General features: G+C 37.4%; 1 protein-coding gene across 3 annotated transcripts in view; it reads left to right on the top strand.

Annotated features, from left to right (window-relative positions):
• The window catches only part of OLA1 (Obg like ATPase 1), a 109816-nt gene that overhangs the window by 19669 nt on the left and 76917 nt on the right, over positions 1 to 13230 (top strand). For 2 of the 3 annotated variants that reach the window (XM_066999662.1, XM_048061286.2), the window contains exon 4: positions 1435 to 1562. The exons of the other annotated variant lie outside the window; for it this stretch is intronic. In XM_066999662.1, coding sequence (XP_066855763.1) covers positions 1435 to 1562 — 128 coding nt within the window. The remainder of the gene's footprint in view (positions 1 to 1434; positions 1563 to 13230) is intronic. 3 annotated transcript variants of the gene reach the window in all.

The following is a 13230-nucleotide window of genomic DNA, read 5'->3' on the forward strand; positions in this document are numbered from 1 at the left end:
AAAGCTTGTTTACTTCAGAAGGTATTTATAAGAATTATAAGCAACTCGTGTTATTTTGTAAATATTTTCTTGAATATTTTCTAGCCTCACCCTTTTGAATGTCATGTTGTATTATGGCTTGTCTCTAATCGCGTCACAAAGGTATTGATGACATGAAACATATTGTTAAGTTCCCAATTTATTGGGAACTGGTGGGTATAGTAATGCTTTGAACTTCACCTTGGCAAAGAAAAAGATTTTGTCCAGATCCTGTACTGTGAAGTTTGTTTATTTGGAGGGGAAAAAAACAAAACAACAGCAAAACAAAAACAAGAACAAACAAAACCACGTGCACACACAAAAAAGAAACACACAAACACCCCGCATTTTTCTTGTGAAGTGTAAGAGGAATATTGAAAACAAAAATGGGATAGACTTCCTATCTTTAGTCACACCCTTTTCATCAACATTACTAAAGCATTTAGTCATGGGCATTAGATTTGGGCATTTTTCATTATACTTGACAGTTAGTAGGACGGTGAAGTGTTGTATTTACCGAAGCATCATGCTAATGAAATATAGTTGGTGATAATTTAAGGTGTTTGGAAATTAAGTACTGTTCCTTTTGTTTATGTATTTTGAAGCCATCAAGTTGGAAGTCTTGATGCCTGTGGTGTGCTGTTTCTAGTCTTTTGCAAGTGAGGAATTTGCATCATTTCAGCATGGTTTTCTCTCTGCAGTTGTTAATGATGGCATGGTCATTTATGTAGACTATGTGAAGATGCTTTTAGTCAACACATTATCAGAGTTTTAATTGTTGATTTCCCAAGATGGATTTTGAGAAGTAATCTTGGTTTGAGTGTACTGGTGTAAAATGTCACAGCTGTTTCCATTCAACGCTCAGCTTCATCTAAACTTGTTTTCTGCCTTCTATCAAATTGTTTGTGTAACCCTGACCACCACTACTACTAGTTAAAACTGCTAGTTTTAATCAACGCTGTTTAAAAAATGCTCTTGTCTTCTGACGAAGTCGCTTAACTTACTGAACTAAACAGTAACCTTAGAGGTGAAAACAGCTGAGTGTGATGACCACATATGAGTTTTATCCCTTTGGTACTATGAAAACTGCTCATTACAGGTGTCTTATTTCAGCATTTCAGGCCCGGTTGATTATTTGTATAGATGTCACTATGACTCCACATTGTCAAAAAAAAAAAAAAAAAAGTGTTTTCATTTTACATGAACTATGACAAATTAAAGAATGGTTGTTGTTTTACTTGGGGGGGAGGGAATCTTCTTGTCTTTTATACGTTGCAGGTTAAATGGAGAAGAAAGATACCGTCATGTGCAACTTTTTCTGGAAAAAGTTTCATTTTCATATTCTGAACTTATTTCTGTGCTAAATGTGTTTGCTGATATGTGTCAACAATGAAACTTTCAACTTTTATCTTTCAGCAAAATTCCAGCCTTTCTGAATGTAGTGGATATTGCTGGCCTTGTGAAAGGAGCCCATACTGGCCAAGGCTTAGGAAATGCCTTTTTGTCTCATATTAACGCCTGTGATGGGATCTTTCATCTGATGCGTATGTAAACTCCATTTACATGTTCTGCGTATAGCTTAATGGACAGCACTGTTGTACTTCAAGAACTGTAGAACCAAATATCCATTAAAAATTGCTTTTACCATTCAGCTTAGTCATCAAGTTTGGGGATGGCTATCTTACAGTAATGATTTAGATGCTGAGAACCCTTGTTCCCGTGAAGTTGAGATTTGAAGCATATTTATGCAGAGCAGTGAGCTGACATGCCTTTACAGTTAATTGCATGGTTGATGAATAGGTAAGTCGGGTACAACTTACTATGCATCAGGAATACCTAGACACAAATTTGGTACAGAATAACGGTACTCTGGTTTTAAATCAAGTGGAACAAACTTTGGAGGCAAATGTATTGTGTTCTTAGGCTTATACAGCTGAAAAATAGGATGTGCTTTGGGGAGCCTAGGCCCTTCTCCAAAGTGTTTGCCTGGAAACCATCTTTAAGTAAGCGGGGGAGGAGGAGGGTGGTGCAGAAAGCATTATCTCACCTTTGAGAACTTGGTCTTATTTACGTCTAGTACTACTGTTTTCTGGTAAAGTCATTTGACATATGCTTTGAGTAGAATGGAAAACCATGGGATAATGATTGCAGCTAAGTAATGAAGAGTATTTAAAATGTTCTGAAAAGGCGAGGACAGGTCTTCACTGGGATAGAGTGAAGTAAATCTCTTGAATTTCTGCATCACTTCAGGAACTAGATCCATATGTGAAGGCAGTACTAATACATTGCTATATTGTAAATGTTAGGACTACCTGACAACCATTGGTACAATCTCCCCTTTCTTCTAGGGAAATCGTTCTCTCCAAGTCCATTTCTGTCCCGGGTTTGTAATTACTGTTTTGTCTTGTGTCAGTTAAGAACAAGTGATAACCTGTTTAGACTTGTTCTGTTTCAGTATTTGTATCATAGATGCCTGTTAAGGAACAAATTTATATGGCATCAAGCGGAGAAGATGCTTTTTAATATATATATATTGAATAATTTTACGTGTTTGTCTCTGGCAGCTATTATAAGGGTTAATGCCATTTGTGCTTTTCTTTGGGGATTGAAGAAGCAATGAGAGTATTGTTGTGGGGTTTTAAACCTTTCAGATACTTTGTGTTCTTTGTATTAGAATCTGTCTTTTAATCTAGTCTTGCATTTACTTGCTGTATGTTTCAGTTTCTTTTAGGGATTCTTAAATGTAATGGTTGTGAAATGGTTATTGCTCCTTTTCTTCAGACTCTGGGATCAAAAAAGATACTAGAATCAGTACTTTTTAAATATCACTTTTTTCATTTTCTTTTTTGTTTTTAAAATCTTAACCTTCTTCTTATACTGCTCTTGCTAGACACGTTTAAGCTAGTCATGAATTGTTGTAAAATTGTATTAACTGCCCATAAACATGAAGATCTTTCCAAAGATCGTTTAGGATTGTTAGAGCTAATAGTTAATAAAATAAAACAAAGTTAATGAAAAGTAGTCTGGCCGAGAAATGTACAACTTTTTTCTTCCTGCAAACTGCGTTATTTCTACTTTCCTTTTCCCACGGTACTGTTAAAGTGAAGATTTGGTACTAAAAGCTAGCAATAACCTCTCTAGTAAATTAAAAATAAGAAACTGTTGTTTACACAACCCAAACTTAAGTAAAAATGTATGACTCAGTGAAGTTTTCTACATACCATGTCAAATTATAAAAATGTATAAACCCTTTTTATATGTTGTAATGTTATTTATACTCAACTACCTTTCACAATTATTTCCACTCTAAAAATTCTTTCTTATGAGTCTGTGGCATATCCGGGGTTGGCACTATCTCTGTCAGATTTTGGAAACTACCTAAACTGTTCCTGTGAATCCTTAAATTTTGCGGATCCTGGGAAGATGAAGCTTTTTTGTTGGCTTTTATCAGAGTTTGGTCCAAATTCTTAATGGGCTGTCTGTCTTTGGGAGCCAATGGCCTGGGACTGGCTGTCAGTTTTGAGCCCCGCTGGCAGGCACTGGATTTTTTGCAGTAGCATAGAAGCCGACTTGAAAGGAATCTGGACAGGTTGCTTCTACTACAGGGGAAGAGGCTGTGATCTGGTAGGTGAGGCTTTGTACACCAGCAAGCTGGAAAGGAGGTGTTACTGAAGCTTAAGAGATGATGGGAATGACAAAACGCTCCTAAGAAGAGATGCACTAGGAAGTGATCTGGGGAAGTAAGCAGGACTGACTAAAAAGCAGCTAAGCTCTTTTATACAGGATTTTCAGGTAGGAATCGGAACAAAACAGTCATCGTCAGGGAGATTACTTAAAATTTTGGGTCATTCTGTTTCAAAGCATAAAAAATTTAGTGTTCAGTTGTTGATCTGGAAGAAACTTTTACCTTTGAGCACTGCAACTATTGCTCCCAGTCCTTATCCTGCCCATGTTAATGGCCAGTATGGGAAGCAGAGCCCTTCAGAGAACTGTGTTTTTTCTTCTTTCCGGGTGTCAGGCAGAAGGTTAAAAGCAGGTCATTGTGGGGTTTGTGCAGTGGACTTCAAGGTCTGTGTGCCTGAATGTACTGAAGAAAGGCTCGTTAGGCAAACGGCGTTGTGTGCTTCACCCTGACACTGAGAAGTGTGGCAGACCACGCTCAGGCTGGAGTGCTGCTAGTGTCAGGCTGAGCACGTTGTTATCTAAATGAGTTTGGGTTTTAGGCTACTTACTGGCCATTATTGGCATATTCATTACATTTCTCTGAAAAACTAGGAAAGGTAGGTAGTGGTGACTTTGATGCAGATCTGAAACAAACATAACTTTCATTGTGTGGAAAAACGTGTTAATCTTGACAAGAAAAATGAGACTTTCCATGTTTATAAATAGCTTTTTATGCAGATCTGGGTAGAGTCATTTCGTCTTTGTATTGATGGGCTCCAGTCAGGAGGATTGTCCTTTGCACTGAGTTTGTTTCTTTTAATTTAGTTCCATAGTAAGAAAAGATGCTGATTGCATCCTGCTGCACGGGCTCTCTGTGGACTCCTGGACTGGCTACGGCTGTACCACAGTACTGCAGCGTGAGGTAGCAGGGTGTTGATCTTTTCCTCCTCTTCTGTGATTTCCAGAACTCAGATGCCAGTGGGAATCTTCTGAAAACTTCCTGTTCACTTACTGTCCTAGGAACTTGACTTCAGAAGAGATGAAGTCAGCATTACTAACTGCAGCTGCTACCAAAGTAAATGCGTGCTAGACTTATTTGGGAAACAATATTTTTTTGTTTGGTTGGCTGTTTTTTGTTTCAGAAAAAAGGCTTTAAAACTATTGCTGTCTACCAGATCGCATTATTTGAGACTTCATGTTATTTTCCCAACAATGAAGATGCTTGGCCATTTAATTTTTTTTAAATGTCAATGTCTGATCCATTAATATAACTTATGGAGCACCTTCACTGCTGTCTTGAAGCACGTTATTTTACCAGGTAAAAACAGTTCTTGGACTATAATCGGAGGTAGCTGAGACAGGTGATCCCAAGAATTTACAGGGATGTGTGCCTGGCTGTTCTTCTAGGCTTGGTTCAGTTGGTGTTTTTGCAGAAAGTTCACCCAGGTTGTGTTAATTAAGGTAATGACAGGTGAGGAAGTGGGTAGCTAGGAATGGGGTGTAATTTGAGTGTAATGAGCTTTTGGAATCTCGTTGAAGGTACTTTATAGTCCTAGGCTAATGGTTTTGATCCTGTTTTTCTTTATTCACTAAGAATATGTTGAATTTTTGCTTTCTTTAGGACAAAAGGTCTGTTTGTGGTTTTTAGCTCCCATAACAGGATTCACTGATGTTTATTCTGTGCTAAGAGAAGGTTTTTGAAGATCTTTGCCTATCACTTAGTCCACTGCAGGGCACGTAGGTGAGCTGCAGCTCTCTAGTACTCTTAGAACAATTATAATTACATTTCTGTTGAAACTGTGGAAGTTGTGTGTGATGTTTATCTACACTGTTTCTTGCATAACATAAAGCTAAACAGAAGATTTATTTCTGTTTAATGCGTTACTTTATTTCATTTTGAAAAAGGAAAGTAACCCCACCTTGAAGTGGTTATGGATTTTCAGGGTTCTGATTTCCATATCGTAGATACACTGTTACTTTCACTTGGAGGCATGGTGTTTATGAATTCAAGGAAAATGTTGTTTTTATGTGTAAACTACATTTTAAATATATATAATGAAGCAGCAACAATGTGTGAGAACAACATATGGTGGGGTAATAGGATAAGTAAAGCCACGTAATGTGCTAGAGAGTACTGCTGTATTTTTGTGTGATTAGTAACAATATGGAGTGGGTTCTCTCAGCTCAGCAAACAAGTTTTCCCATACAGAGTAGAGCTGTATGTTTTTCTTTCTTTTAAAATTTCCTACAGATTTTTTTCTAATAAAGTGAACAAACTAAAAATGAATTATTTGAGGTAAACGGTTTGTTCTCAACATTTATTTATTTTATTTCAGAGGCTATCCCAGTTTCTTTGGGGGAATAGGGTTATATTTTATTTTTGGATGAATGAAAGTTTGAAAACCTTTGTTCAAACAGATGTATTCACTTACTATTAGTTGAGTGAACTTGGGCTTTAATTCTAAATTTCTTTTTTTTTCTGTCCTGTATAATGGCGTTTACAACCTTAGCACCACGATAACCTGACACACACTTTAGACTAATTAAAACTTTGTTCATCCTCTGAGCTTCGTTGTTTTGAAGTATTTCTCTCTCAGTTCTGTTTTCCGTGTTTCAGGTGAATTTATGGTTTTAACTGAGGCAGAAACATTTTCATGATGGCATAAGGCAGGCTGTTTGAAGGTTGTAATAAGTGTTTCTTCCCCAGTTGTGTGGCTTCAACTACTTTCAACTTTTATGGCAGATCAGTCACAGGTACTTGTAGAAAATTACTTTCTTTGTAAGGTGGATTAAAAATAGCAACCCTGTTACAAGTGCAAATGTAGGAATCACTCTTAGATAACGTTTCCGCAAGGAAATGGAATTTGTCAATATTAAGTCCCTGCTACAGCTCCATCAAGTTTTGAGTATTCTGGGTGCTAAGCAGCCAGAGTTGTTGGTGGTTTTGAGCTGCTTCTCCCACTGATACCCCCGGGTCCTAGTTTTCCAGGAAATGTGTTCCACATCCTTCTCTTATTTTTAGTTTCTTTAATGAAATCCAGTCTTTCTCTTCAAAGGTACAGAAATTGGAAGGAAATGCATCTGTAAAAATACTTCTATATGAAATGCTCTTTTCTGTTAAGTAAAAAATGTGGCATTAAATGCCCAGTGCTCTGAGCAGGGCGGGCAGCCTCTGCTTTTACGGAGGGGTTGGGGAGCTGCAGCTCGCCCATGCCCAACAACCCATCCGTCCCTTTGGGGACAGGATGGAGTGGGGAGGGGACAACAGGCCTTCTCCACAACTTGTTTGAGCCGTGTCCTGCCTGCTTCTTGAATGTAAAGGGCCTTGGTGAAACTAAATGTTAGGGAGTTGGGTAACTGGCAGTCCGTGAAACATCAGTCTTCATGATGAGAGTGAAAGGGCCACAAAGCTGGGTAAACATCAGCTGCCGTCTGGTACAAGTGGCTGGTGTGACCAATGTGAACTGGTTTCTGAAAAGCTTTAATTGCTTTGACTCCAGTTTTATGTCTGTTATAGCTGGAATCATTTCGTACACCCCCGGTTTTGCTTGTTCATGGTTTTACATAACTCATAAACCAATTTGCCATCATTTAAAGCTAGTGTAGTTACCAGTCACATGAGCTGCAAGTGCAGCGTTCTTATCTGGTACAAACACTAACCAAAACTGAGTCTGGTGATACTCATAATGACTTTTGCTCAAGATAAAAAATTAAGCTACTTGGCTTTATTTTTTATCGTCATGAAGGTTATTGGGAATTCAAAGTAATAACTCCACTGTTTTGCTTTTCTTGTAAAAATAGAAATGGTGATAACAAAAATATTTAGCTAAAATGGCCATTCTTGTGTCCTCTGAGCTCATTTTTTGACCTGTTTAAAAAAAAAAAAAGTATTTTCTGTATAAAGGTGTTAATCTTTCTGTAGCTTTATATACTTGAGGCATGATGCATTTTTTTTTCCTGTCTTTTTGAAGATATCTTACCTACTGCTCATGGAAGTTGCTGCTATGGAGAGGAGGCATATGATGATATCTCTTAGCCACACTCCATTGCTCCAGCATTTCAGTGAGCAGAGTATGAGTTGCATTTCAGCTCTTCAGCGTGTACGTTCTGTGCACTGGGATCATAGCAGCTTTGTTTATGCAGCTGTAGCTTGGCTGTGTCGCTTCTATTACCTGAAGCTGTTTTCTTATCTTTATGACATGTCAAAATTCACCTTGAAATAATTAAACATTATTGTCTTACAGGCTTTTTTTCAACACACTTTATTTCAGTTTTCTTTCTGATACGTTTTTTTCCTTCTGTTACTAAAACTGCTTGATACCTGTTAAAAAAGAAAAAAGCTGAGGTTCCTTGCTTACATGTACAAACATTTGATTGGTAAGCTATCAGAGTTTAAACTAACTTCCTGCGCACATTAAACTTGTTATTGTTATACAATCAAGATGTATTTCTGTATGCTATTGAGTAGATAACAGTTCTTACTGAATTTTTCTTCTTTATTATTTGTTAGAATAAGTGAAAGTTGAATAAAATATTTGGAGTAGTTCAATTTATCTAAACTTTGAATTAACTTTCAGTGACTTCTGGTATATTAAAGCAAAAAAAAAAAGATTTCAAATCAAAGTTGCAGTCGCTGCCATGTGAAACATTTTATTGCATTAACTAGAGCTTGATTTCATGTTTTCATAAAATGTTGTGGAGGCTTTTGATTTTCGGTAAGGCACTGCATAGGAGATTTTTCAAACACACATTTGTGAAAATAGCATTCCTCTTCCCCCTTTTAGCAAAATCCTTAGGAAAACTGAAGTATTTTTGGTTAGCAAGAACATATCTGCATCGTATGTTTCAATTTTAGAATATCAGGTTGCAAAAAAATAACAGGTAATTCATCTTAGGTTATTTGCTGTCTTCCTTTTAATTTTACCTCTCAGCATTCAGTCCACCACCTTGAAAGGGGAAGGAGACTAATAGATGTTTCAAGGGATGCATGTAAATTTGCTTGTCACTAGTTTGTCATCCTATGAAAATAAACTGTTTGTGTTGTTGTGGGAGAAGAGAGTTTTTCAGAGGATGATGATCTTTATTTTACTCCAGACCTTTTGTTACAGATGATATGAGCAGAAGCAGCAGGGTGATAGATTTCTTCCCTACTTACAGCGGTTTTTACCTGCGAGCAGAAACTGAGCACACGTGTAACAACTGCTATCTAAATTTGATCAGGCCTCTGTAACCCATGTTGATGCTGTATTTGGTCTGCTGTGGAAAACTGTTGAAAGTAATCAGGATTGTCACTTAGGCAAATAAAATTAATACTGGAAGGTCAATAAACCTGTTAAGCTCAAGATGGATAGCAGAGGATAAAAATGTCTTAAAGCATTGCAGAGGAATTTTGCACGATGTCTGTCATCATTCTTACTTAAGCGTAACATTAGTCTCTCTCTAATACCTAGGAAGTCACACTGTAAAATCACCGTCATCACCTGTTTTATTACTGTTGTTTCTTTCCTTTTGGTGTGCAAATATGAACAAAACTTACTGTTTGTACCTTAGATCTTCTTGCAGTATTCTCTACTGCTTTGTCTCCCATGGAAGAGTGAGTCTGCTTTCCTAGGCACATGGGTGAGGACTGGAAAAGGTGCTGGAAAACTGTCAACACTCCAGTGAGTTAGCCTTTGTCTTTGCTAATCAGTAAATTATGTCACTGCCGAGTGGAAGTGATAGGCAAGCTTTAAGCTCCAGGGCCAGGTAACTATGGTTTAAAGCAAAGGTAAACTCAAATGAGAGTTTGAATAGGCTTTATTCTTGAGTTTTGGCACAATAATTGCTATTCTTTGAGAGCTGAATAAGCCTCCTGAATACATGGGTATAGGGAACAAAAAACTTATGCGCTGTTGAATGGTGTCCTTTTTAACCCTGATAATGAAATAAATGTCTCTTAAAGAATTTGTTTCTTCAGAAAATGGGAACTGTGAATGTTGGAATGTTTTTGTTACTAAGCAAAAATCCAAAGTTTGTTTTACATTGAGGCTGCCTCTTGATGTCACAAGTTGGATTTTGATAGTACTGTACCTAGGAGGTTTCTTTTCAGTCTCAGTCTCTGCAGTATTAGTTAATTACTTATGCTCATTGAGAAGGAAATTTATGGTGCTTAAGTTCTTCTCTAGCCTTTATTACAGTTTGATAGTGCTAGAATTGAGAGTCTGATGGTAACTGAAGTTACAAAGGATTTTGGAGCCCACTTTGCCATTCATCTAATATATTGTTCCTCTCTATGTCCAATTTCTACTTCTCATCAGAACAGAAGGAAACATTAAAAATTATTATTTAAAGGCTACCACCCTTGCTGGAGTAACAGCATCTAATGCCAATCTATTTATAGATGGAACTTGTTAAATTTCCTTAGCGGGGACTTAAAGCTATGACCTCGTAGGCCAGAAACAGGAGAGCTACCTACTGAGCTACAAGGGCAATCTCTCAATTCTAAAGAATACATAAAAAAAAGAAATTCTAATATACTGCACTGTGAGTCATAAAGTACTTGACCAGTAATACCCCCCCCCGCCTCTCCTGAGAATAAAGACCAGGCAGGTTGTCTTTACTGAGTCATTGCTATTATTTGACCTACAACTACTTTTGTTATAGTTTTGTGTGTCGTATGACGGTATATAATTGATATTTAGGCAATACAGATGGGACTTCAATTTCCTCTGCAACATTTTAAGGAAATTATTAAGCTGTGGCAGTGTTTTGAGTGTATTCAGGTGACTGTTTTTAAATGTTTGCCTCCTTGAGTGGACGTCTTTATTGATGGTGTAAGGTACCTCGGCTTTAAGACAGTGATAATTTAGTATTTTATAAGTTATTTCTTTTTCTCTTTGCCATGGGCTTTCTGGAAAGCTTGAAGGTAGAAATCCTGCAGGATTTTTTTTTCTTCTTGCTATAATATGAAATGTGAAAGCATGTGTTCCTTTAGTTGGAGGAATGTCACCTCAGAAAAGTTAAAATCAAGAATTCTTGTTAGAATTTGGGAATAGGAAAAGACAAGTGGCTTGAAGTTGGATCAGCATCGCTTTATTAGCTGCAGCAATTGTATCAGAACGGTGAGTGATCTGCAGACTGAGAATGTTATAACTTTACATTCAGAAAGTTATATGTTATAGACTGAGAATGTTATAACTTTACATTCAGAAAGTTGCTTTCTCAGAAGAAGCAGCTTCTTTTTTATTACTTGTTTTTTTAAGTGAAGTTTTCATTAGAACTTTGCAATAGGCGTGTGGAAGCACTTCCCTGTTTCCTAATTCATACAATAGACTTCCCAGACGGAAATGATGGCCGTGCTTCCTAACCCAGCAGAGGGCATAGACCTGTGTTTGCCTGGGAAACAGCAGAAGCAGTTACCTGTTAGTGCTCACGGGCTGTTCATCACTATCCCTTGTCACTATGGCAAGGGACTGTGTGAGTGTGTCGGTATCGAATGAATTGGTTTAATTGTTGCTGAGGCTGATGTGAAATTAAGTGGCTTCATAGTAAAACAGACAAGGAGCACTCACAAAAGTGATCGTGCTGTGTCGTCTGTGGGAGTGGTGGCCTCCAGGTGGGGGGAAGTGATGCATCGGCTCCTGCTAGATCTGCAAGCAGTGTAGTTCTTTGTGCCTTGAGGCAAGAGACCAATTTACTCCAAAATTTTCTATCGTCTTCTCCTCAGATAGGTACTAAAATCTAAGATTTTGAAGTAAAAAAAAAAAGTCTGGAATGGCAGTAATCTAGCTGAAGAAGGGAAAACTATATTTGAAGTGCTTGTGAAGAAGAGCAGCAGTGAGCACACTTTTGTACTGGACATTTTATTTTATTTAAAAGAACTTTGCCATGTCATGGACTCGTGTTCAGTTCATGTTCCTAAAACAAATGTGTACATCATTGGACATACGTTCATTGTATTTATTTATTTACATTTAAATAAGCTTTATACTTACAAGTTGTTCTGAATACAGTTTATGCTCTGATAGCTGGTCTTTCCTCAAAAGTCTATGAATTAAATTCTTCCAATTGTCTGTACTTCTTGTATTGATATACCCAGTGTGTGGTATATTATCTGTAATGCTACTGGACACGTTCTGTTACAGGCAGCTGTTCTTGTATCCATAACTTTTCAGACTTCTCTGGCTTGTTCACCTTGATTTTATTTTTTCTTGATCTTTTACATAGTTGATCTTGATCTTTTACATAGTTTACATACATCTTTTACATAGTTGAAGTCAAGGCAGTTGCCTGGCATAGAAATGTGGTGCTGCTGTGAACTAAGCAGTGGAGAAAATTCCCTAAATGAAGCCCAAGGAAAAACTGCCTCTAGTCTTATTGTTCTGGCTATAAGTTACTTATCTCAGACAAACTGAAACAGGACTACTGGCTTAGTTGGGATATTTAATTGTAAGTCTTAATTAAAATATAATTCCTTTTTTTTGCGTGTCAAGCAAATTTGTCTGAGTTTGTGTGTGGTGTCAACTTAGAGTGCTTCCTTTTTCTTTGCCCATGGTCCCACAGATGCTTGAAAATCACTGGCAGCAGTAACTGCATGTTAGAAAGCCAAACAGTGAATTTCTCCTTACCAAAAGGATACCTTATATCAAATATATAGGATATACCAAATATTCTTACCTTATCCTTAGGAATCACAGCCAAACAAAATCTCTGTGCAGTTATCCAATTCATATGCAACCTTTTTTCAGTCTGAGACTGTTTAATAAGCTGACAGAAAAACCTCTGCTTAAGTTTTCTTTCAGAATTGCTATTTATCGGAGCAGCCCTGGTTTCACAATGAACAAATTGCCAGTTCCAGAGAAACAGGTGCTTGCCCTGCCCCAATTCGTACTTAGTGCCCAACTTACACAACTTGCAAAGTCTGTCTTTTGGCAGCCTTAGCAGCTCCATACTCCAACACCTTTTCTCATCTATATGCTGTCACTTTCTTGTGTGCTGCTGAAGCTGATTGTAGAACCGTGCAGTAAAATGGCTTTGGGAGCCAATTTGGTTTTAAAAATAACCATATTCTTGCTGGGTTATTTTAAAAATAGATCATTTTTCTAATCACATTTAAAGTGTAATCCAGAAAATAGTCGTGCTGTTCTAGCTGAGGGAGCATTAAACTGATACAGTGAGTTAAAAAAAAAAAAAAGGTCTGTAAAGAGGCAGCCATAGGAAATACCTGATGCAAATTGCATGCTTTTGGTCTCTCTTCTTTAAGTCTGCAAGGCCTAGAGACATTTTCTTTCAATACTGTGCATATTGTCTACTGAAGTCCACAGAAAAATGACCTTTTAATGACTATAACGTGTTCTGGAGATGTTAGTGAGATACAGGGTTTGACTGCAGATGTGCCTTTATGCTGTTGTTGTAATGACGAGGTACTGATGTGGAAATGTGCTGCCTTTCTTCTGGTGAGCCTTCTACAAAGGTACTTGGTATTTTCCAGTATCCTTTCTAAAACTTTGATCCATTAGCTAAGGATGAAGTTTTACTTTTTTGCTTGGGTTTAGAAGTGATTTTTCTTTT

Source organism: Anser cygnoides, chromosome 6 (assembly GCF_040182565.1).
Source record: "Anser cygnoides isolate HZ-2024a breed goose chromosome 6, Taihu_goose_T2T_genome, whole genome shotgun sequence".
Lineage (NCBI taxonomy): Eukaryota > Metazoa > Chordata > Aves > Anseriformes > Anatidae > Anser > Anser cygnoides.